At 44.6% G+C, this 26,609-nt stretch overlaps 1 protein-coding gene across 1 annotated transcript in view; it reads right to left on the bottom strand.

The window, feature by feature from the left end:
- Positions 1-26,609, bottom strand: part of ABHD2 (abhydrolase domain containing 2, acylglycerol lipase) — a 118,465-nt gene that overhangs the window by 11,514 nt on the left and 80,342 nt on the right. The window contains exons 4-7 of the mRNA XM_017890149.1: positions 16,863-17,069; positions 6,137-6,229; positions 3,349-3,459; positions 508-577 (exon numbers count right to left, since the gene is read on the bottom strand). Coding sequence (XP_017745638.1) covers positions 508-577; positions 3,349-3,459; positions 6,137-6,229; positions 16,863-17,069 — 481 coding nt within the window. The remainder of the gene's footprint in view (positions 1-507; positions 578-3,348; positions 3,460-6,136; positions 6,230-16,862; positions 17,070-26,609) is intronic.

Genomic DNA, 26,609 nt, shown 5'->3' on the forward strand with positions numbered 1-26,609 from the left:
AAAAAAAAAAAAAAAAAAAAAAATAGACATGCTCATCATCACTTTGATACAGAAACACATCAGCTTTACTCTGTGCTTACCAGATAATGGCAGGAATTTTGAGTTCAGTCTTACGCAGTAATGGTAACAAAATACAGAATGGCCAAAAGAGGGTCCCGCATGGTAAAAAAACCTACACACATCTCATTGATCTGGCAGAAATCAGACAGGATTATGCTGTCAAAGGAAGACTAACAAAAAAGTGGGTGTTGGAGCAATTTGAAAGGCCCTCACACAGACATGGGAGCACACCAGTCTCAGGGGCAGCTCTGGGTAGTTACAGAGGGAGAAAGTATGGTGGTTACAGAGGGAGAAAGTATGGTTCAATAAACAAATCCAAGCTAAAAGAGCGGTTGGAGCCAGATTCCAGCTAAGCTTCCACCAGGAAAATTTAGGAGGGATATTTGTTGTATTGTGTGCAAGGCTGGATGGAGTGATGCTAATTCTGAGCCAGTGATGGTCACTCACCCTGTGCAGATACCGCATGCAACTTTCTTCCTCATAGTATTCCTTCAGGGAGTTATAGCCATGAAACTTCCTAGAACACACCAGAAAAAGAAAAAAAGAAAAAGGACAAAACATTGGTCATAAGATCAGAATGCTGAGCCGATTTTGGCTCCAGTTCCTCATGCTAACTTGTGGCATTGGTAGAGTAGACAGAGGCAGGAGTTAGGCCCGAATGCTGAGCTGATTTTATGAATGTTTCACATCCTGCGCTAACTCATCATATCAATGTAACGTATGTAGGTAGCAAGATTTGGGGTTAAGAGCACTGGCTTTGGCATCGGGGTTCAAATCCTGCTTCGGTCATTTACTGGCTATGTGATCTTGGGCAAATGGTTCAACTTCTCTGAGCCTCAGCTTCTCCTGTATAAAATGAATCTGAAGGCAGGGCCTTCCTCAATGGAACTGTGAGACTTAAGATGTTAAAGTGCTTACTACCATCATGACCCACCCAGAGTAATTACCCTGTAGTAATTGTTATCTATGTAATTATTAGTGTATGTTACATCTCTTGAGGCAGTATAAAACCAGTTGTCACTACAGATATGGAGAAACTGAAATTCAAGGCAATTTACTGGAAGTTTCCTATTAACAGAGTTCTTGGTGGAGTAACAGGACCACTGTGAACTGGAATAAAATATGCATTAGATAACAGAAATGAGACTGTCATTCAAAGTTACCAATTCTGTCCCTTTATCTCTAACTACTGTTCCATATCTCTGACTACAGAGCAATAGAGATAAACTGGCATGTAACAAAACCTTCGGTGCTCAGCATGAATGAGGGGCCGCAGCTCTGCCCTGCTCTGCTCTGTGCTCCCAGAGGCCCCACAAGGTTCATCCTGGAGCTCTGACACCAGGAGGCCTAGGCCAGAGGATCTCAAAACCTCTTTCCGACACAGATTAGGGCCTCTGACTTCTGAATGGCGGGTCTTCCTGTTCTGACTAGGGTCTTTAAGCTATCCTCCCTCCCCCGAAGCTGTGGATCACATTAGACATCTCTGCCTGGGAATGGCCTGGAAAGTTCAGGCTGGACTATTAGGGCCCTCTTGACAGGGAGGAGGCCAAGTGTAGAGATCATTGTGAAGATGCCTGTCCTTGTGAAATCAGTTCGTTTGCAGTCTCAGCAGGCAGGGAATGCATTCTATCCCTCCAGTATTGCTGGGATGGATCTATGAGGAGGCCACCAAGACTGGTTATGATCATAAAATTGCTACTATCCAACACTATTAAAGAGGAAAGACTTCGGAGAGTGTTGAGAAACATTCTCTTTTGGGCTTAAAAAATTTAGGAGATGAATGGGAAATTTAATTTGTTTTTTTTTTTTTCTTACTACACACCGCAATATAGTCACACACCTCATCTTAAGTGAGGGTGGGTAAGATTCATTTTCACCTTCTGAACATACCAGCAATTTCCTAGTTTTGTTTCCTTTCAGAAACTGTTAGCAGGCATATTTCAAGGTTACTTGGTGTTAGAAGGCTACTAAAATCTCGTAAGGAAGCGAAGCAGAGATCCTATACCCTCAGGTCAATATCTGCCTATCTATTAGATGAAGAATAATTGCTTGCTTTAAACTACATCTAAAAATATCAAATAATTTATTTTTTATTTTTTAGGGACAGGACCTTGCTCTGTTGCCTAAGTCGGGCTCCACTGCAGTGTTGTGACCATAGCTCGCTGTAATCTCAAACTTATGAGCTCAAGTGATCCTCCCGTCTCAGCCTCCCAAGCAGCTGGGACTACAGGTGTGTGCCACTATGCCCGGCTATTTTTATTTTTCAATTTTTTTTTGTAGAGACAGGGACTTGCTATGTTGCCCAGGCTGGTCTCAAACTCCTCGCCTCACGTGATCCTCGAGCCTCAGCCTCCCAAAGTGCTGGAATTACAGGCATGAGCCACTGTTCCTGGCTTCAAATGATTGTTCAATAAAAAGGATCACATCTTTAAAGAGAATGATGAAGTCAGAAGTCAACTTTTCCTTTTTCAGCTGAGGGTAACCTCAATCAGAATCTGCTGGTACCAGGAAAGAAGACACTGTCAAGATTGCAACCTCAGGTGCCTGGAGGAGAGAGGCAGGTAGAGTAGATGAATGAAGTGGGCAGTATTTGTGTCTCACACTCAGGGGAGTCTCCATGCCCCAAAGTAAGAGGCTCTGTTCATTTTGCTTGAAACACAAAGCCCTCTTGGTCTATCTTCTGTTTTCCTACTTTTTTTTTTTTTTTAATTTTGAGAAGGGTCTTGCTGTGTCACCCTGGCTGGAGTGCAATGCCATGAACACGGCTTACTGCAGCCTCGACCTCCTGGGCTCAAGCGATCTTCCCCCATGGCTTCCCAAATCCTCCTACGATTACAGGCGTGAGACACTGCCCCCAGCCAGTTTTTCTATTCTTGTTAGAGACACAGAGAAGTACAAGAAATACTTCCTTTGCCTTTTACTCCACTGCAACATGCAGATTAATGTGGCACCTGACACTTGCCCTGTTGTTCAGGCAGGACAGGTAGGGTGAAGACTGCCCATGCTAGGGCCTGCATGCCCCAGTTCCTTGAATCAAGCTAACTATGCTTTGTAGGAATGCAGAATGGGTCGTCAGATCCTTTTCCTATTTTCCAGGAGAAACTAGAAATTTAAATGTTCCTGTGAAATCTTCTGTTTTTAAACACTAGACACTTACTTAAAGGGAAAAAAAGCACCCTTAACACTAACGTAGGCAGAGCAAAGCACTAATGCTAGGCAGAGCTGACCTGCAGCCTCCCGCCTGGCACCCTGGCCCAGAGCGTCTCTCTCCTGCCTGCATGGACATACCTCATCACATTGTCATCAATCTGCATCAGGGATGTTGCTGTGTAGAGCCGGCTCAAGTCCGTGTCCTCCAGGCTCTGGGGTTTCTTAACGTGGTCTCCAAAAAGAGCTTGCCTAGAGCAAACAAAAGCAAACAGAGATTAAGATGTGGGGGATGAACAACCACAGCAGAGCCTGCTTCCTTGCCAGAGCAAGCCAGGAGGCAGAGCCACTGTGGTCAGTTAGAAATAGAATCTTTAGCCTTTGGAACATCCCAGAGGATGAGCTGGCGCTGTTGACTTTTGAATAACTGTAGAAAGATGAATGTCAAAACCTTACTTCCCTTTTCAGGGGTACCCAGACAAACTAAAGATTGGGTTTGAACCTAGTTGAATATTTAAAAACCTTCAGCAAGGGGAGGGGGACTCAAGATGGGCCCTGTGGTGAGTGGAGGGCCGTGGGCCAAGCCGTAGGGGCCTCGTCCTTACACTATGTTGACAATGTCCCCCTTGGCAGAGACCCTTCCCCTTAATGAGCTGTTTGTGTTGCTTAACAAGGAAGACTCAGTGTGCAGGAAGGAGTGGAAGAAAACAAACAAAAACCAAGGAAGACAAGGGTTAACTCATTTAGCATTTGGGCAAATCAACAGCTCTCTAGTGTCTCAGATAAAAGCTAACATCTATTCAGGAGAGCAATCATTTTTTTTTTCCCCAACCCCCAAGTGGAACCAGCATTTCTATTAAGAAAAAATTCATCTTGAGAGGATGGCGTTAGAGGTAAAGGCCACAACATGCCCTTTTGACCTCTCTTCCCAGCAAGGGCTCTCAGTCACACACCTAGAAGCAGACTGAGTTTGCTGAAGCATGGCCCTGGATTTATTAAGGAAGGATTTACTATGCCAACTTGGTATTCTGCTACCCATTCACAACCTCTCCAAAAGAAGAACACATTTCTGTAGCATTTATTTTTTTCAAAAGACTATTAGGAAGATTATATACCTACTGGACAGAATGTACAAATTCAAAGTTAACCCAAAATTTCTAGATGTTTGACTTTCTGTAGTAAATTTGAAAAATGTAAATACTTAGCACACACTCAAAGGGGTCTCATAATTTGAACCTTCTAGACTAATTAGTAGCAAGACCAGGTTCCTTTAGCAAAGCAAATGTTTCCTGGGAGGAGTCACTTTCGACTCCAGAGGTGCAGAAAGGCAGACAAAGGACTTGGACTTGGTGTCAGAGGCCTGGATCCACTCCTTCTGGCTACAAAACCTCTGCAATCTCCAGACCCATCCAAACCTCGGCTGAGCCACACGCACCTCAGTGCACACTGCTAAATCTCAAACATGAGCCGAGTGGGAACAGCTGATTTTTCAGCCAGCACAGGGGACATAAGTCTCCCTCTGCTCTCCTTCCTGAAACGAGGACATGAGGACACATCTGGCAATGTGGCAGCCTGATGGGGCCTTCGAGCCCAGCCTTGGTCAGGCGCCATGTGAACGCCCACCCATAGGAAGTCCAATCTGGGGTGTGTGGCCTGCTTTAGCCACTGGAAAAAAGATAACAAGAAATCGATCATTTAGTCAGATTGCTTTTCCTAGGGTGGTACCAAAAATGCCCCAGATTTTTTTGAGCGCACGGGTGTGTCTCGGGTGCTGGGAGCAATCAACACATGCCTAAGCCCTCCAATGCTCTCCAGTTTGGTTCTAGACATAGGATTTACAGAGGGGAAGCAACAGAAAAGCAACTTGGGCATGGATGAGTTGGCTTCACAAAAATAGGAGAATTGAGATGGACTTTAAAGGATGGGCTGGGTTCCCACCAGCAGAGAAATGGGAGAGTATTCCCAGCAAGGGCAGTGTGGGAGAGGCTGGGGGCACGGGAACCTCTAAGTAGCTTAGTCCAGCTACAGGGAATGAGAGATGCAGTGGAAGAGGCAGAGATGTCAGCAATAATAATAATCATAATGAAAAAGTCATTGCTAATATTTATCTGGTGCTACGCATACCAGCACTGCACTAAGCACTTGACAGGTTAATCCACCACAGGATTACGAAGTAGAGAGGCAGGATAAGCATAAAGAATATGCAGAGGAGGGAGGTGCTGAAACCATGCCCTGAGACTCCTGTCCCCCTTCTGCTTGGTCAGAAGCCCAAGGGTCAGCCAAGAATGAGTCCTGATCCCCCAGGCACAGAAGCATCCTACGGGGAAAGTCTCCTCAACAATGACAGCCACCTCGTGACCGCTCTAATTTGGGAGAAAACGGGGTAGAACTGGTTCCTTGTCTTAGATTTACTGGGAATTACAAAAGCATAAGGTGATTTGGCAAATTTAGTAGCTTGGGACAGGTTTCTTTTCTTTTCTTTTCTTTTTTTTTTTTTCAGACAGGGACTCGCTCTGTCACCCAGGCTGGGGTACAGCTCGCTGCAACCTCCACCTCCTGGGTTCAAGTGACTCCTGCCTCAGCCTCCCAAGTAGCTGGGATTACAGTGGCACTATCATGCCCGGCTAATTTTTGTATTTTTGGTAGAGACGGGGTTTCGCCATGTTGGCCAGGCTGGTCTCGAATTCCTGGCCTCAAGAAATCTGCCCGCCTCAGCCTCCCAAAGTGCTGGGGTTACAGGTGTGAGCCACTGCGCCTGGCCAAGATAAGTTTGTTTCTAATCAAGTCACAAATGCAGGCAGCAGAGAGTCTGTACCATACCTGCATTTTTTTTCCCCCTGAAGGAACAGGAGCCCTGGCTTTTCATGGCTCCCAGATGAGCTCAGGAAGGAACTGTCTGTCTCCTGAGAGAGAACGGAAGGTGACCTACCTGTGCGAGAGGATGATCTTCTTCATGTTGTCGGCCATGAGGAAGTTGTAGAACCGCCGGCACTGATCCCATTGCATGAAGGTTTCCTGGGCCCTGGAAGAACCACAGCGAGTGAGGGTGACTGCACTGTGGGGCTGCAGATGGGCAGCCAGGAGTGGGCTCTAGCCATGGGGCAAGGTGCTTGTGTGGAGAGGGCCGGCTCTCAGGCTGTGGCCTCTGCATTAAAACAGAGGCTCTAATGTGTAGAGCTCAAACATCTCTGGAGAAACCTATGGAGACACCAAGACAGCGCAGGGGAAGGGGACCCCAGCAAAGGCCCTCTCTAGCGCCAGAGGCTTTGTTGGTGGCACCCCCGACACTCTCTTCTAGCACCTGGGCCTTCTCTTAGTCACTGAGCCTGCCAGGACCAAAGTCTGCTTCAACTGTCATGTGAACACTTTCTGTATTTGGCTTCCTACCTGGCAGGCAAGTTTTCTGGCTTAATGACAGGCACATGGAAGGGGAGAGTGGATGTGGAGGGGAAAACCTAAAAAAACTTATGTTGTTGCTGATCAAGAGGTAAGGTAAAATCATTAACTGGGATCTCCTCCAAATCTATCTTTTGATTAGCCTTATGCCATTGAAGGGGCAAGGAAATCGAAGTGGAAGTAAACAGGCCCTTAACCCTTTCTAGGCACAGCTGGTGGGGCTGGTCTGGAAGCATCCTTCTGCCTCTAGGGCTAGGGTGTGACTGGCATATGCTAGGTGGCTGTGAGGGCCACCCTCTGACCTTTCAGTGGTGGCAGTAGGCAGGTGATATTATCCCTGTTTTCCAGAGCCCAGGTTCTGCCAGCAGCGCATGCAGAGGGAGGAGACAGCGCCACCAGCCCTGGCCATGTGCTTCACCAGCCAGATTTCCATGCCCACACAGCAGGTGAACAAACACCAGTGGGCTCACTCCCACCAGCCATGCCTGCTCAGCCCTCCCCACTCACTGCTCTTCTCCCTTGGGCATCAGTCCAAACGCAGGTGGACACTGAGTCCACACTCATTAAAGGGAAATTTTCATATTGCAGGTTTCAAAATCTCCAGGCCTGACTCCACCCTGTGAATGGATCTGGACATCACTACTTCTACTAGGTTCCATCTTCCAGATGGTGAGGGGACTAGGGGGTTCATAAGGTTTTTTTGTTTTGTTTTGTTTTTTATTATTTTTTCAATCCAGAGAGTTTATAAAAGTAATTTTATAAAAGTAATTGCCCCAAAGTTGCTACAATTTTAGAATGGCAAAATTCCACAATTTTGGAGTGACAAACATTTCCCACAATGTCATGGTTAAAAAGCAAGAGGTAGTGGGGAGTTGAGAATGAAATGGTTTGTGAATTTAATGGTCTGTGATGTGCCCATCAAACACAGGCTAAGCTCAAAGTAGACTAACACCACCTCGAAGGGTCAAAAGGCTACTGCATAAATGTGCAGCCGCCATGCCCCTGACTCCAACCAAGCACTACAGGAAGAGTATAGGACCAGATCACCATGAGGGACCCCAGCTAAAGCAGGACTGTGCTCACTTGCCTGTGGTCGGAGGGAGGGGGGTCACCCAGTCACCCAATCAGTGAGCCACAACCGGCTGCCTCTCCTCTGACTTTGGATCCAAGCTACCCAGAGAGCCAATGGTCTCTGGCAATCCCAGCTTTCTCTTGCCCTGGTTCATTTTTCCCTTTGCTGACCTCCTAACTGAAGGGATGTTCTTGCTTTTGTTAGTACCTCCTTCATTGCAGACAGGCTGCAGAGGTAGGGAAGGGAGAAGTGTGTGGTCATAAACTTAAGATATAAAAAGATGCTGCGTTTTTTTAATTGAATACACCACAGGCACTGCTTGTTGAAAGGGTCTAGGGATTCACAGAGACCCAGGGCTCAGGGAGGGATCAGGACAAGGATGTTGGGACTAGTGTTCCACTCTGTTTATTTTGGCTAACATTGATTTTTAGTACCTTTGGTTTACCACTCAGTATATGTAGGGGCTGTCCTTTACCTTTGGCTGTAGAATTAAGGAATTGAAACTTAAATTTATATTGGTTTAATAAAAGAATCAAGATCAATGTATTACATTCATCTCATATACATGTATTTTTGAAAAGGACTGATGTCTTCAATACCACTACCAACAACAGCAAACTGAAAGGCAATAAAAGAAAGGGTAACCTACAGACTAAAAGAAACATAGAGAAATTGATAAATGCAAATGTAGGCAGTATGTGGATCCCAATTCAAACAAGCCAACTGGCAAAAAAAAAAAAAAAAAACTTCTATGAGACAATCAAGGAAATCTGGACACTGACGAGAAATGGGATGCTATTAGGGAACTATTGCTAATTTTTTGGGTGATAATGGCATTTGTGGTTATGTTTAAGAAAAAGTCCTTAGAGTCTTTTAGAGTTGCCTAGTGAACTACTTACAGATGAAATGGTATCTGGGACTTGCTTTAAAAGAATGCAGTTTCTGAGGGAGTGGTTGAATGGCTGGTTGTAGAGGAAACAAGATGGGGGTATGAGTTCAGTGTTGGAGCTGGTAGTGGCTACACCGGGGTTCAATTTTAGATGCAAATCACAAAATGGGCACGAAACCAGGGGACTTTAGCTCTCTAGACACTGCACAAATACCTTACTTGGCTATCCAAGTTCTTTTTTTGTTTTTGTTTTTTGAGATGGAGTGCAGTGGTGTGATCTCAGCTCACTGCAACCTCCACCACCCAGGTTCAAGCGATTCTCCTGCCTCAGACTCCCGAGTAGCTGGGACTACAGGTGTGCGCCACCATGCCCAGATAATTTTTTGTATTTTTTTAGTAGAATACGAGGTTTCATCATGTTGGCCAGGGTGGTCTAGAACTCCTGACCTCAAGTGATCTGTTGGTCTTGGCCTCCTTCCAAAGTTTTGGGATTACAGGCGTGAGCCACTTCACCTGGCCTGAATATCTAAGTTCTTGACTTGCCTCTAGATGGCTATGTTCTCCAGAAGAGAAAAGGGGTGGCAGGAACTGCTCCCCAGGCTGGGCCAGATATTGGCCCACCAGGATAAACTGGCTGAGGACACAGGAGAGAAGTGTGGAACCTTGGGAGGGGCAGCTTGGTCAGAATTACAGGGAGGGAATGGCTTTGCATAATTCAGAGTGAACTCTTGTTGGAAGGAAGGTAGGTTTCAAAACTTCAGAAAGAACCAGGATGACTCCAAAAGGAGAGATGCCTCCTGAAAGTTGCAAATTCTCAAAAAGTGATAATCACAAATGAGAAGAGAAAATCATCCCCCAAACCCAGGATAGTTTCACTGGGAGTCTTATTTGAGAGTAATCCATATGGATTTTTAAAGAACTTTATGCATCCATTGATCTACCTATTACCAAAATAAATAGAATTCCCTGAAAATGCCTTCATTTCTAATCAATGTAACATTAAATTATAATAAAATATTACATATACTGGTTTCACAGCCATTTTCTAGTGAGATTTCTCTTTGGACTGTTAAAAGAATTTTAAAAGGTATTGTGGAAGGCAATGGATTTTGATCGCTCAGAAGAGGGTCCCAACAAACAGGCATTTACAATTAGGTTCAGAGCAATCACTTAGGCAAGGAAGAGCTGAGCCAACCACTAAGCTGCTGGGTAACTGCTTAGAGAAGGCTCAACTTTCCAGCTTGTATTTTGCAAAATGAGTGGATCAAGTACTGATGAAAAGGAATTAAAGTCAGAAGAGAATGAACTGGGGGAAGGAATGCATCTAATACCCAAGTGAATGCAGATCTCCTGGCTCAAATAAATTATGCCTCAGAGTGTTGAGAGACTATGAGAATAGTGAAACAGTTTTCCAAGTGGTCTTTGAAAAAATATGGAGAATACGAATGAGGTTCTATAAGAGTGGGATGGGCAAGCATGACCTTAACATTCTAAAAAGGGAAAAAAGGCAAGGGCACTATGAATTAAGATTGGAGATCAATTTATGGGATGTGGATCTAGACTACACTAAAAAAAAAAAATACCTTGAAAGCAATATGCTAATGAAATCTTAAGAATAAAGTACATTAAGTACTTTCCCAGAATGCTATCACCCCAACCTAAGAAGTATTTTTACTTGCAGAAGGAGGGGTTTCTTTCCAGGTTTTGCCTACATACAGTCATATTTTAAGAAAATTATGATAAAAATACAGAACATAAAATTTACCATCTTAACCTTTTTTTTTTTTTTTTTTGGAGAAAGAGTCTCGCTCTGTCCCCAGGCTGGAGTGCAATAGCGTGATCTCGGCTCACTGCAACCTCCGCCTCCAGGGTTCAAGAGATTCTCCTGCTTCAGCCTCCTGAGTAGCTGGGATTACAGGCATGCGCCACCATGCCCAGCCAATTTTTGTATTTTTAGTAGACACAGTGTTTCACCATGTTGGTCAGGCTGGTCTCAAACTCCTGACCTCGTGATCTGCCTGCCTCGGCCTCCCAAAGTGCTGGGATTACAGGCGTGAGCCACCGCACCCAGCCCTTTAAAAAAAAAAAAAAAGGGGGGGTCTCACTATGTTGCCCAGGCTGGAGTACAGTGGCTATTCACAGGTGCAGTCATAGCACACTATAGTCCTGAATTCCTGGGCTCAAGTGATCCTTCTACTTCAGCCTCATGAGTAGCTGGGACTTATGGCATGTGATACCATGCCTAGCTTACCCATTTTTCAGTGTACAGTTCAGTAGTGTAAAGTGTAGAGCTCATACTTATTGTACAATGTGAAAAGTTCTCTAGAATGTTTTCATCTTGTGGAACTGAAACTCTAGACCCATTAAATAATAATTCTCTATTTCTCCCTCTCTATAATCAAATTTTTACAAAATTGCTTTCCTCCCTATTTTTTTTTTTTTTTCAGACAGAGTCTCGCTCTGTCCCCCAGGCTGGAGTGCAATAGCGTGATCTCGGCTCACTGCAACCTCCGCCTCCAGGGTTCAAGAGATTCTCCTGCTTCAGCCTCCTGAGTAGCTGGGATTACAGGCATGCGCCACCATGCCCAGCCAATTTTTGTATTTTTAGTAGACACAGTGTTTCACCATGTTGGTCAGGCTGGTCTCAAACTCCTGACCTCGTGATCTGCCTGCCTCGGCCTCCCAAAGTGCTGGGATTACAGGCGTGAGCCGCCGCACCCAGCCCTTTAAAAAAAAAAAAAAGGGGGGGTCTCACTATGTTGCCCAGGCTGGAGTACAGTGGCTATTCACAGGTGCAGTCATAGCACACTATAGTCCTGAATTCCTGGGCTCAAGTGATCCTTCTACTTCAGCCTCATGAGTAGCTGGGACTTATGGCATGTGATACCATGCCTAGCTTACCCATTTTCAGTGTACAGTTCAGTAGTGTGAAGTGTAGAGCTCATACTTATTGTACAATGTGAAAAGTTCTCTAGAATGTTTTCATCTTGTGGAACTGAAACTCTAGACCCATTAAATAATAATTCTCTATTTCTCCCTCTCTATAATCAAATTTTTACAAAATTGCTTTCCTCCCTATTTTTTTTTTTTTTCAGATGGAGTCTCGCTCTATCACCCAGGCTGGAATACAGTGGTGTGATCTCAGCTACAGGTAACCGCCACCACGCTCGGCTAATTTTTTGTACTTTTTAGTAGAGACGGGGTTTCACCATGTTAGCCAGGATGGTCTCGATCTCCTGACCTCGTGATCTGCCCGCCTTGGCCTCCCTAAGTGCTGGGATTACAGACGTAAGTCACAGCGCCTGGCCCTTCTCTACTTTTAATGTATACATTCTGTCATGTTATACATTTTTTCTTGATTTTTTAAAATAAAAGCTGCCCTGTTCCCCCGAGTTAGTATATTATTAATTTATTTAACTATGTCCCTACTGGACATGCGGATTATTTCTAACTTGGGCACTATAAGAGAGTAATCCTGCGGTGGGGGCAAAACCAGGACCAGCCCAGCCCCCAGAGAGAGGAAGAGGGCACGATCCTAGGCAGGCTGGCCAAGCCCAGGACAGGGCTCCTGCCTTGAACAGCTGGGCCTCTGGGAGGAGGGATGGTGGAGCCTCTGGACCCAAAAGACCCAGCCAGAAGGTTCTGGGCTGTCAGTAGGTTGCCCTTCAGGGGCAGAGTCAATCTGCAGAGAGGTCGTCATCTCCAGCTAGTTCAGCTTGAGAGTGTGAGCAGAAGAAAACCATGTTTGTACCACACAAGGGAGTGGGCCAAGAGTCTTTGGTACCTGCCAGGCTAGGCTTTGTTAGTTCCACTGGGGTGGGAGGATGGGGCAGAAAGATGGACTTCAGACTAGGGTAGGGAGTGGTCACCTACCAAGCCCCCTTCTTCCTTATCAGAATCTTTTCCCTTTTACAGGATGTACTTTTACAGGAATGAGTTAGAGTCAAAGAGTATTTATATGGCTTCTCATTATTCTGATTTAAAAAAATAACAACAAAAAAACCAAAAAGCCCCAAGGCACTAAGGGCAACCATGTGGTCAGGTCGACTTCACAACCCAGTGGTGGACAAGCTGAGCTGTTTCCCAGGTTGAAGTTTGTCCACAGAGTCTCATTTAAACGCTGCAGTTTTCCCCTCTCTGTTTGGATGTGATTCAAAGTTACTGATGGCACAAAGTTACTGTATTTTATAGCTCTTCAACTATAAAATCAAATTTTAGGAAAGTCCCAGTCTCTGGGGGAACTTTACAAATGATAACATTTGCTTTTGTCATAAACTCATTTCTAGCCTGGAATTTGCCTATCAAAAGCAAGAGACAATAACCCTACCATTTGGCAGGAAAAATGGTACCTGCCTCTGCCCCATGGCGGGAAGGCCTTGCTCAAAGAATGCTAGGATGTTCAGGTGGCCAGGTCTTAGTGATGCTGACACATTCACTTAGCCAGGAGTATAATGTGCCTTTAAGGAGATTTGAAACACTCCTCTGATAATTCCTCTACTGTCCTATAAGGCAGCGGTCCTGGGGACCGGCTTTTTGGAAGACAATTTGTCCACAGACCAGGGAAGGCAGGGGGCAGGGGGATAGCTTCAGGATGATTCAAGCACATTACATTTATAATGTACTTTTTTCCCTGTTATTATTACATTATAATACAGAATGAAATAATTATACAAGTCACCATAACATAGAATCAGTGAGATCCCTGAGCTTATTTTCCTGCAACTAGACAGTCCCATCTGGGGGTGATGGGAGACAGTGACAGATTATCAGACATTAGATTCTCATAAGGAGCGTGCAAACTAGATCCCTCACATGCGCAGTTCACAATAAGGTTCATCCTCCTATAAGAATCTAATGCCACTGCTGATCTGACAGGAGGCGGAGCTCAGGCAGTAATGTGATCAATGGGGAGCAGCGGTAAATACAGATGAAACTAAATACAGATGAAGGTTCACCCACCACTGCCCTACTGCTTCGCCCACCGTGACCCGCCCACCGCTCACTTCCTGCCGTGTGGCCTGGTTCCTAATAGCATTTGGGACTCCTGCTGTAAGGAGCTTCTGCCCCTGGCCTGGGCCCTGTGCTACTGTCCTCCTCACCCTCACCTCCTTCAGAAATCCCTCCTCATGGACCCCCCACTTGACTGAGGACCTCCTCAGCACCCATACGTCTAATGTGTAATATGTTAGTAACACGTATTTGTTGCTTTGTGGCTCTGTAAATATCACTCTGTTGTCTTAAGTACTGTGAGGTCCTCATATACAGACTATCTTTTACACCCAAACTGCAATGAAATCATTTTATTTTAGGTTTATCATTATTGCTCAATTCTGCAACATAGGATTGTTGAGGGTTTCCTTAGGAAAGAAGAATTTATTTTACCTGAAACCAGACCAAAAATGCTTCCCTCCCCATTTTCTTTACGCTCCATGAGGGCAGGGAATTAGTCAGCCTTGTTCAGGGCTGTGTCCCTATTACCTAGGAGGATGTCTTACCACACAGAGTTCCTAGGCAGGTTGGCAGCTATTTATGCTGAGGGAACATGTTAAAGTCTGCTGGATACCAGGTGATTTCAGGGCATTTGTGTCCCTCCTTCAGTGGTTCAGCACATGGTAAAAGGTGCGCTAGTTTAGCAGCAACTAGACTTTGCTAACTACAGCAAGCAGGTGGCTGGCTTCTCTCTAAGCCTTCAACTGGCTCTGGCTAGACGGGAGGTGAGCTACGGGAGGAGAAGCCAGAGGGAGGGGTTCACTGAGGAAGCGGGTCTCCAGACTCAGCTAGGAGAGATTTACCAGATGCATGAACTCTCGTGTGGCCCCTGCAGAGGCAGACGGGCCTCCCCGGCTCCACCTTGGTGTGACGGGAAGCACTTATGCAGCTGCCACCATCCCAGTGCTGAAAGGTGCATCGCCCTCAAGCCTTGGCAGGAAAAAAAAGGTTATACTGGTTTAAAGTAAGGAACTGTGCTCCATTTATTCCACAGATCTGGTTTAAATGTTGAGGGCACCTGAGCTTTGCACCAGCACACACAGGACAACAGTGTCTCTCTGACCTGATGCCAGTACCCATATGCAGGACCACATGATCTTAGCTTGGACAAGTTAGTTGTCTATGCTCCAGAGAATAAAGTTGCAACTTGCTCCTTATTGCATGAGGTTGGTGTGCCAATAGTTAGTTATGTGTATGAAGCCCTCTGAGGTCTCAAGGAAGAGGCTGTGTAGGCTATGTCTGCAAAATTTATAGCACCTCACAGATTTTAGTTTCCTAGTTTCTTGAGCCTTCTTTGCCTTAGTTCAAACACCTTAGTTTGCTGCGTCAATCATGTGCTCTTGCTGACAGCAGATGGCGCTACTGCAGCAAAATGAGATGAAGCGATTGTCATTTTAAGATTTTGTGCACTGAAAAAAAGAAAACAAAACAAATGTCCTAGCTCTGCTCCCTTGGATCCTGGGGCAGGCCCCTTGCTCATGTCTTTCTTATCCCAGTGACTGGGCCCAATAGGACTTTGGTTAATTCTGGCTGAATGTGGCTATGAGCTGGGAGTTGGATATTTCTAGTCACACCAAGATGAAGACACATGTCCTCTCAGCTGACTCCCCAGTGTCCAGAGGAGTGAAGAAAAAGATTTCTGGTAGGAGGATGGGGGACTAGCCTGGTCCTGGAACGGGAGAGCTGGAGAGACCACTGAGATCACTAACCCCAGGGACTGCTAAACGTGGCTAAACATCAAAAGTCACCTATGAAATGTATCCAAAATGCAGATTTCTGAGGTCCCATGCCTCCAACTTCATGAATCAAAATCTCCAAGGGTGGGGCCCAAGAAACAGAATTTCTTTCTAACATGATCCTCCAAGTGATTCCTTATGAAGTGAGGCAGTCACTAGTTCATTGGACCATCTTTGTGACCTGCTGATCAAACCCACCTCCTTCATTTTACAGTGAATGATGATGATGCCAATAATGAAAATGAACAGTGGCTTATGTCCTGTGTGCTGGGCACTGTTCTAAGCACTTCATATGCATCAACTCATCTGACTTTCAGTGGTGCTATGAGGTAGGTACTGCTTATTATCATCATCCTCATATTGCCGGCAAGGAAAAACAGAACCCAGACCTTAGCCCTGGGACTCAGGAAGGGTTTCATCAGAGATGTTTCTCATGTCTATTGTGGGTATATTTAGATCATCTTTTTCAGCCAGCTTTAAGCCTCATAGGGAGAGGCTGAATCCTGGGCCCATATGTACCTTTTGGGTGTGCTGGCTTTAAATTCCAGTAATATGTATTTTTAGAAATAATATAGATAGCCTCTATCCATCAGAAAGTAACAAGGTATGTTTAAACTGCAGCATGAGATATACAGGTGAGGCAAAAAGAAAAGATTCTTGAATAACGATAAGGACTGCTTGGCATTAGACTGGACCAATAGGGAGGTGTTTTTAAACGTTCCCGTGTGTTTCAAATTTTTTCAGAAGATTTTTAATAACTGGTTATACTCATTTGTAATACAAAAGACACCATGAAGAGTACAGAAAAAAATATGAATGTATTTGAAGAGCCTAGAGAGATGTGTGTGTATAGTGTGTGTGTGTGTGTGTGTGTGTGTGTGTGTGTGTGTGTGAGAACATGTGAGTGTGGTGACTCGAGAGAGACCTGGGACACCAGTGATCTTGAGGGGAATCAGGGCAGATGACCACGCCCTCCTAGGACTCATCCTGTGGGGTATCTACCAGCAAGAGACTAAGGGGTGGGAGAAAGCTTGACCCAGTAGATTAACTCCTTTGTGATGATGCCTGGGATGCCTAAGAGAGATGAATACTTAAAGGTAAAGACACTGATAAAATGATTTCTACAGATCCCTTCCAGATGCCATCTGAGACTCAGCTCTTGCAGGAAGGAGGGATCTGGGATCCTAATGCCCAGCTTTCAGATCCCAGCTTGCCAGTCTCCTGTGCTCTTTCATTAACCCATGTTTCTATAAAAACTCCTGAAGCCTGAACAAATTAAGTCACCTGACAGAGATTCCCTAGGGAGACAGCAACTATCAAAGGGTGTTTTGACTTCTCCAATTACAGATCTGATCCCAAAATGCAGCTGCATATCCCAGGCTTAAGGGGTCTGATGGGACAACTCCAATGTATGATACGTAAACAAAACAAGGTGAGTCCAAGACTCAGAAACTTCTACTCAGTTGGCCACACTGTTCCCCGGTCTTCACAGAACAGTGTGTTGTGCGTTGGGGCATCTCCATAAATAAGGGCTCCATAAAGAAGGTCCTGATGGAAGGCAGAGATGACTCACCTCAGTGCACTGTACCCCTGGCACACACTGACGCAGCACAGGACCTTCTCTTGGTTTGCCTGAGTCTCCCCCAAGTATTTGCACACGATGTTACCACCCAGGCTGAAGCCCACGACAACCAGCTGGGTGAGGGGATATGTCTTCTTGATGTAGTTCACCATGGCTCCAAATTCCCACGTGCAGCCTGTGGGCAAAAGGGTGAGATTGCTCAATCATTTCAGGTGCATTGTATATGGAGAAAATGCAAGCTGGAAAGTTACTAAATGGGTGCCAGTACACTAAAAGAGAGAGAAATATGTATATATACGTGTGTATGTGTGTGTGTGTATGTGTGTGGAGAGAGAGACAGACAGACACTGCTCTTTGGCTATCCAGAGAGATGTTCCCAGATGCCCCTTGGGATAAGAGGAAACAGGGCCTCAGCAGTGCCCAAGAATGGAGGTACCATGTATCAAATGTACAATGCTTCTTAAAAGGCAGGTCACAAGAACCCTGTCTAGATGCTCATGAATATCAAAGCAGATTTCAGGGTGTGCATGAGCACATATGCTCACACACAGACCTAAATAAAGCTAGGCCTGCCTGGGCAAAATGGCGAGACCCCATCTCTACACACTACAGGTGTGTCCCTGTAGTCCCTGCTACTTAGGAGTCTGAGGCAAGAGGATCCCTCGAGTCGGGGAGGCAGAGGCTACAGTGAGCCAAGATCACATCACTGCATTCCAGCCTGGGTGACAGAGTGAGACCGTTTCAAAAAAATAAAATAAAATAAAATAAGGTAGGTAAATAAATAAATAAATAAATAAATGCAAGAGCAAAATCCTTTAAGATTAGCTTCCTAGGCTACAAATTAGAATGCTATACCCATGTGTTTGATGATGATTCATGGTGTTAAGAAAAGTAGCAAGTGGATGTTATTTACAGGATCTTCTTGACAGACTTGGAAAGGAGAGGAAAGAGAAACTTCAGTCCAGAGGGACTGCCAGGATGCTCTGTAGGATTAGAGTAAAACGTTCTTGGTGACGTAGGGACAGGGTGTCAAGGGAGGCAGGCTCATTCAAAAATACACAGAGGAGACCTCTGAACAGAGAGGGTGTTTGGGCCTTGTTTGCCCAGGAGGTATGATCTCAGCTGGTGTCCCCTTGGGAAGCTATTGAAGCCATGTTATGTCTCAGCAGCTTTGCTAAAAGGAGGAGGTGAATGGCCATATTACAAGTGAAGGGATTCATCACATCCTTCTAAGGCCCAACCCCAAACTCTTTAGGGAGCCAATTTAAAATCTAACAGGGAAAGTTAGGGATGTCTACACAAAGCATATACAAAATACACTGGCATGAGAAGAGTATGGATTTACAATGGAAACAGGAGTTGTTGACTTTGGCACCAGCTCAGAGGTTTTGGCATTCTTAATAGAGTTGAACAGAGCTCCTTCCCTAGTCATTAAGTCATGGGGGAAACCATCTTTTGAGCCTGGGGTAAACACCCCTTATATCTGTCTTCCTTTTGTAGTAGGATGTAGCCTAAGCCACGCCGGCACAACCCCATGCAGTTCTTAAGCTGCAGGTGTTAGAAATGAGCACTCCAGGGCCTAAGCTCCAGAGAAGCTGATTCTGTAAGAAGGGGGCCAAGCCCAGGAATCTACACCAAATTTGTTTTTGAGTAGGTAATTCATGCCCATGGTAGAAAATTCAAATGCTGTAAAAGATGGAGTGAAAGGTACGTTTCCTATATTCTTTTTAAAAATATCGATGGCAACATACACATTGTTTGGTGCCTCATTTTTTCCCTTTACAATATGTCTTGAAATATTATGCATCAATACACTTGAAACTGCCCTATTCTTTTTTATTTTTAATGGGGGATAACATACATACAGGAAAATGCACAATCCATGAAGTTTTGCATATTTACACTCACATAAGCATAGCCCAGATGAAGACGCAGAATATTTCTGACACCCCTGGAGGCCTCCTCATGCCTCCTCCCAGACAATATCCCCTATACTTTTGACTAATAATCATGATCTGGAAGTGCTGGAGGCTTAGAAGGAGCTTAAGCAAAAAATGCTTAAAACTAAGGGGAAAACCGGGCCAAGAGCTACTTCCTCCCAAACAGCAGGACCCAGGCACCACCTCTGAGAAGGCAGCCTGTCTCCCTCCCCAGTGAGATAGCAGAGGATCAAGTTGCCTATTTTTTCTCCCTCTCACACTCAGCAGAGGCTGGGGCAGTTTGCAGGCCTTCAATAAAGAGTTGCTGAATTGAGTGGATTCTGATGACAAGGCCTCTGAATGGGCCCTGAGGACAGGGAAGGAACAAACAGTGGTCCGGAGGGAACCCTGAACTCTTAACTTTGGAATGTGCAATGCCAGACTGTTGTCCCCACCGAAGTCAGATTCATTCACGTTTCTTTTTGTTTGTTTGTTTGTTTTTGAGACAAAGTCTCACTCTGTCACCCAGGCTGGAGTACAGTGGCACAATCTCAGCTCACTACAACCTCTGCCTCCGGGGTTCAAGCAATCTGCCTGCCTTAGCCCCCCGAGTAGCTTGGGTTACAGGCGTGTGCCACCATGTCTGGCTAATTTTTGTATTTTTAGTAGAGACGGGGTTTTGTCTTGTTGGCCAGGCTGGTCTTGAACTCCTGATCTCAGGTGATCTGCTGCCTTGGTCTCCCAAAGTGCTGGGATTACAGGCTTGAGCCACTGCGTTCAGCCAAGATTCTCTTTTTAAGAAGGTAGCAATGGAAGGAATATTATGCCTCCAGGGAATGCTGGACTTCAAAATGAAGCTGTGATGTAAAAAAGGGGATGTGCAAACTAACAGCCGAGATCACAATGAGCAATTAGCTGATATCAGCTTCTACACCATGCAACAAATAAAAAATTCAGAAATCCCATTGGAGACATTGTTCACCTCCCTTGAGCCGTGGCAGGCGCTGAAAACTGAGCCTTAAAGGAGCAGCCTGGCCTCATGGCTAAGTGAAAAGGCTCTGTGGCCAGACTGCTTGGGCCTACCACTGAGTAGCCCTAAATGTTCCCAACTTCTCTTTGATGACAAGTAACCCCTGTATACAGGGAAAATCTACAGCTTCCAGGCACCTTCCTGGAGGCTTAGAACCCGCAGGAACAGGATGAGGCCTGGGAATGGGAACTTTCAACAAACAGCCCAGACAATTTTTATAAGGAGGAAACTGCAAAATATTGTTACCGTGGGTAAGTTACCAAACTCTCCTAGGTCTGTTTCATCATCTGTAAAATGGAGGTAATAACAGTAAAGACTTCGTAGAGTTGTCTAGAGATCTGAATAAAGTGATATACATAAACAGCTTAGATCAGGGTCCAGAGCATAATAAGCATTCAATGTTAACGGCTATAACTTACTCTGATTATTTTTTCTTTTAAAAAAATGTAACTGTACCCATGTTTATAGCAGCATTATTCACAAGAACCAAAAAGTGGAGCCAACCCAAGTGTGCCTTGATGGATGAATGGATAAGTGCAATGTGGTACATGTGTACAATGCAATATTATTCAGCTTTAAAAGGGAAGGACATCCTGTCACATGCTACAGCACGGAAGAACCTTGAGGACATTATGCTAAGTGAAGTAAACCACTCACAAAAGGACAAATACTGTAGGATCCTACTTATGTGACATACCTGGACTAGTAAAATTTATAGATGGAAGGCCGGGCGCGGTGGCTCAAGCCTGTAATCCCAGCACTTTGGGAGGCCGAGACGGGCGGATCACGAGGTCAGGAGATTGAGACCATCCTGGCTAACATGCTGAAACCCCGTCTCTACTAAAAAATACAAAAAACTAGCCGGGCGAGGTGGCGGGCGCCTGTAGTCCCAGCTGCTTGGGAGGCTGAGGCAGGAGAATGGCGTAAACCCAGGAGGCGGAGCTTGCAGTGAGCTGAGACCCGGCCACTGCACTCCAGCCTGGGCGGCAGAGCGAGACTCTGTCTCAAAANAAAATAAAATAAAATAAAATAAAATTTATAGATGGAAAATAGAATGGTGGTTGCCAGAGGCTAGGGAGAGGGGATAGGGAGTTATTGTTTAATGGGTATAGTTTTAGTTTTGCAAGATGAAAAAATTCTGAAAATTGGCTGCAAAACAATATACTTAACACTACTGAACTGTAAACTTAAAATGGTTAGGATGAAATATTGTTATGTACATTTTATCACAATTTTAAAATATTTAAACAAGAATGTAGCTTATCTAAAATGTAGGGTTTTTTCTAAAGTAGTGTTCTTCAACCTGATTGTACATTAGAATCACCTGGGGATTTTTTTTAAAGCAGGAAAAATATTTATTATAGGGTATTAAACGGCCTACTGAATCGAGAGAGTTAAAGAAATAGCCTCAAAGCCAAACACCTGGGGAGCTTCTAAAACAACCACACTCATGCCTGGGTCTTCCCCAGCTTAATTAAATCAGAATGTCTGGGGGTGGGATCTGGCCATGGGTGTTCTTCTACAAGATCCTCAGGTGCAATCTCTGTGGCTGTGGAGCACTGCTCTAAGGAACAAGGCTCTCTCCATCTCAGACCAATATGAGAAAGCATTTTTTTGAAGCACTCTCTCATCTGTCCCTGGGCCATCCCTTTTCAGACTCCCTTTCCTTTCTACTTGCAGTAAACAATCTTCACAGTTGGGGGCGCTGCTTAGCTTTTCGGAAGCTTAGCCTGGTAGCAGTTTTCCAAACATTTCCTCAAAGCAAGGTTTCCACAGGTAGCACATCCCCGTTCAACACAATCAGGCGCTTCCTGTAGATCCACTAATACCTAACAAAAACAAAATTTAAATCCCTTTAAATATATATAATTGCTTTCTGGTAATCTTTCTTGTAAAGAGTGAATTGGAAAAGCTGCACGGAGGTTATATATTACTGCAAGAATGACGTTCTAGCTCAGTGGTTCTCAAAGTGTGGCCCCGAGCAAGTAGCATCAGCATTGCCTGGGAACTGGTACAAATGCACATTCCAAGCCCACTGAATCAAAAACTCAAGCGGGTGATGCCTAAACAGAGGGCTTGCTAAAATGAGCTTGCAGGACCTCACCTCCAGAGATTCTGATTCCACTGGTCTGGGTGGGCTGAAAATATGCATTTCTAACAAGTTATCAGGTGATGCTGACGTTGGTCCACAGACCACACTTTGAGAACCATTGTCCTAGTCGACAGAAAAGCTGAATGAAATCTTTAATTTTCTGCCTTTTTTTTTTCTTTGGAGACAGAGTTTTGCTCTTGTTGCCCAGGCTGGAGTGCAATGGCGCAATCTCAGCTCATTGCAACCTCTGCCTCCTGGGTTCAAGTGATTCTCCTGCCTCAGTCTCCCGAGGAGCTGGGATTACAAGCGCCCGCCACCATGCTGGGCTAATTTTTGTATTCTTAGTAGAGACAGGGTTTCACCAGGTTGGTCAGGCTGGTCTAAAACTCCTGACCTCATGATCCACCCACCTCGGCCTCCCAAAGTGCTGGGATTACAGGCGAGAGCCACTGCGCCCAGCCTCTTTTGTCTTTTAAAAGTGCAGCTCGAAAAGATGCATGTCACTCATTGTTAAATAAATGTAAGTTAAAATGACACTTAGAAATCATTTTCCACTGCTCACATCAGAAAAGATGAAGTCTGCCAATACCCAGGACTGGAAGGAGTATGGGTAACAGGACCTCTGGTCCATCCACTGATGAGGGAGTACACATTGCTATAGGCCTTGGAAGGCAATGTGGTAACATCTGTTAATGTTTTTTAAAGCACAAACATTTGGTCTAGTAATTCTGCCTGTGGGGACTTTATACTGCATATGTATATAAACAAGTACATGCAAGAATGTTCACTGCAGCATTTTGCTATTTGTAGCAGCAAAGGTTTGGAAACAACCTAAATTTCCATTAGTAGAGGAGTGGTTAAATGAAGCACTACACTGCTGTGAAAAAGGATGAATCTGGCCAGGCATGGTGGCTCATGCTTGTAATCCCAGCACTTTGGAAGGCTGAGGCGGGTGGATCATTTGAGGTCAGGAGTTCAAGACCAGCCTGGCCAACATGGTGAAAACCTGTCTCTACTAAAAATACAAAAATTATCCAGGCAGTGGTGACACGCGCCTGTAGTCCCAGCTACTTGGGAGGCTGGGGCGGGAGAATCACTTGAGCCTGGGAAGCGGAGGTTGCAGTGAGCCAAGATCACGCCACTGCACTCCAATGTGGGTGACAGAGTGAGAACCCATCTCCAAAAAAAAAGAATGAATCTGATCTGACATGGAATGGCTCTGAGCCATCTTAAGGGACAAAAACAAGGGGCAAAACAGTGGAGCTGGCACCCTCTCCTGTGTTTGCTTGGGCTTTAAGGGATTACACACACACATATCTGATTGAATATTCACTGGAAAATTGTAGCAGACACTGATTTCCTGGGAAGGAAAACTGGGGGTCTAGGGTAGGAAAGAGATCTAATTTCACTCACTGTATGTAGCCTTTGGCACAGTTTAACTGTTTTTCTCATGTGTATTCATTTCTTTTAAAATATGAATCTAGCCAGTTTTAAAATCTAGCAAAAAAATAAGGAGAAAAAAAGATGTTTAAATTTCCTTAGGCCAGTTTCGACTATGCTAAAGACACCCAACATATCACTCATGCTGGAGCAACGGTTTGTGCTGGGGACATTATTTGCCTGCATAAGAAATAGTACTGAGAAACATATTTTAAATTGTTACTAAGTATTTACTTCTCCACCACTTCCTAAGTTTTCTGCCTAATTTTTTCATCTCTTGGCTAATTATATCTTTATGTTTTGCTCTAACATTGAATGAGCCTCTATTAGATTATAAGCTCCATGAAGCAAAGATATTCTTGCTCTTGTTCACCACTGTATCTGTGAGGCCAGATACTTGGTGGGCACTCAATCAGTGTTACCTAAATGAATGGATGAAAGAACAGATGTACAATGTTCAGCCTCTCTGCTAGGAACTTAAACACAGACAAGGAAGCAGATTTAAAGACATGAAATGCCTTGTCCACCCTCACATAATGAGTAGGACCATGTCTACTCATGACCGTGTCTACTCTAAGTCCAATGCTGGACTTTGGACCATGTCAACCCCAAAGCCCAAGCCCCTTGCCTTATATCACAAATCTACTTAGGTAATAGTACTGCAGAGATTTTTGCTTCAATTATTAAACATCTTACATCCCCCCCACCATTTGATTCCTTTTATTATTTTTATTCTTATTTTTTTGAGACAGGGTCTCGCTCTGTCTCCCTAGGCTGGAGTACAGTGGCATGATTATGGCTCACTGCAGCCTTGACCTCCCCAAGCTCAAGGTGTCCTCCCACCTCAGCCTCTTGAGTAGCTGGTACTACAGGCACATGCCACGAAACCCAGCTAATTTCTGATTTTTTATAGAGATGGGGGAACTTGCCTGGGAAGTTCCACTATGTTGCCCAGGCTGGTCTCGAACTTCTGAGCTCAAGCAAACTACCCTCCTTGGCTTCCTTTCCCATAGTGCTGGGATTACAGGTGTGAGCCACTGCATCCAGCTATGATTCCTTGTAGACCCATCTATCATTACTCAGGTTTGAAACTAATTATTTGAGACCTAGAGCAGATGTTCAGATGTCATTGGGACAGTTACAAAACTCAGATTTGCTATACTACTGAGGAGCAATTACAGCTAATTATGTAGGCACTTTGGCAGCCTCAATTTAATTAAATCCAAACACATCTGATCTGGATAAAGGGCCAGCCCTGCCTGATATCAGACACACTGTTGGACGTTCTGTGAAGAGATGCCACCTCTCCCATGCAAGGGAAGGGCAAAGATATGGTACCCAGCTCCAGGATCAGCCTTCTGGAAGGTCCTCCTGGGATCTCCCCTGATGTCAGTTATCAAACACCTTTAGTGCCTGGGAGCCTCTCCCTGGCCTGTTATTACTAACAGCTACATTAATCTGTTTTAAAATGAGGTTCTATGCATTTAATTCGTATGGGATTAGCACTAGGTAACTATATAATCTTGCACCTTTTTAAAGACAAGATGAAATCTGAAACACCAGCTGGGTCTTAGACAGATGAGAGTTACAGGGCCATTTTGGAAAGGCAACGTGCTGGGAACAGGAAAGACCCCTTACCTTTTTCTCATGTCCCTACACCTAAAGAAACACAAGGCAAAGGCTGCCTGAAAGCTACTATTTCAACAGCCACTTCCCCAAATGACACACGCATGACTAAATAGGCTAAAATACAGGGACCCGAGACTTGGTGTTCCTTGTGGATGGAGAGTCTGAGTCATCTCTGTATGTTCCATGCCAGGCATGGGCCTGGCATCTGTGGGTGTGCCACAAAATGTCAGGTGGATAAGAAGGAAGTTTGAATCATTTGGAATGAAGGCATGCAGTACTGGCCAGCATGAGTATGCAGGGGACATGAAAGAGGTACTTGAATATCTTTCCCACTAAGTTTAGCCTAAGAGAAAAATATAGTTAGGCTAACAACATGGCTCGCTGACAGGTGGGCGGTTAGGGACCTAGCAGCCCCTGTCACTTCCATAGTAAAAGTATGTGAGTCATTTTTTAAAGTCAAAGGGAAACTATTGTAAAGCTGAGTCATCCAGGAATACAATCGCTGTAGAAATAAAATTAGAGGCACTCTGTGCTATCAAATTAGTTGACCTTGTCCTTATCTCCGAAACAAGGATTTTAAAAAATGAGTGTTTTCAGCTTTGTTTCCCCAGGTATAGGATGCCTAAAACTAAAACTGTCCTCTTGTGGCTAAAGGTTTAAGTATTTAGATATCATCCTGAAAGTGCAGAACTCATCACTGCTTGGCCACTGTTCTGCTTTGGATATGACTCCCTGACATACTTCCTGAAGCTTCTGGCCCCTGGCTCTCAGCAGACGATCCTGACAGGTGTTTTACTACGACGTCTGAGCTTCTGCAAACTCGCTACCTTCACTTTCACATTCTTTCTCTCCCTTCACCCATCTCTTCCTCCTCCCTTCCCATTGTGCCCTTCTGCCATTGTAAAACTCAACTGTTTAACGTAGAGGCAACACAATTCATAACTATGAATACAATCCAAAATTGAGTCTACAGCAATGAAAATGGTAGACATGAGAAGCTTATCGAAACACCTATGTTTATGATCTAATAGAAGACTGTAAGATATTAAGCAGTAAAAACAAAATAGAAGTTCCTTAAAAATCACTGCCTGAAACTCTTACAGTGAGATGTCTTGGATTGTGGGTGATCTCTACAGCATGCTAAAGGTGGGTAACCCTATATCCTAGTCTCGCCAAGAGGGTACTGGAATTTGTTGTTCAGATGCAGTTATTAATAAAGTTATTAAAATCATTATAAAGTTATGAATAAAGTCCCTTTTTACTCTCAAAAGTGTCTCTATTGGAATGTGAAATTATATGGAGGAGGGCCTCCCTCCCTTCTAAGACTGAAGTCCTGTCCTCTAAGCAAGACCAAGTTTTCCGACCTTACCTTGAGGTTCCGAAAGATTGTTTGTATGTATGTTTGTTTGTTTTAAGTGATAGGGTCTCACTCTGTAGCTCAGGCTGTGCAGTGGCATGATCACAGCTCAGTGCAGCCTTGAACTCCTGGGCACAGCTTCTGGAGTAGCCGGGATTACAGACACGAGCCACTATGCCCAGCTTATTTATTTATTTATTTATTTATTTATTTATTTATTTATTTTTATTTTATTATTTTTTTTTGCGACAGAGTCTCGCTCTGTCGCCCA

The sequence above is a fragment of the Rhinopithecus bieti genome, unplaced genomic scaffold (genome assembly GCF_001698545.2).
Source record: "Rhinopithecus bieti isolate Rb0 unplaced genomic scaffold, ASM169854v2 scaffold_20154, whole genome shotgun sequence".
In the NCBI taxonomy this organism is placed as follows: Eukaryota; Metazoa; Chordata; class Mammalia; order Primates; family Cercopithecidae; genus Rhinopithecus; species Rhinopithecus bieti.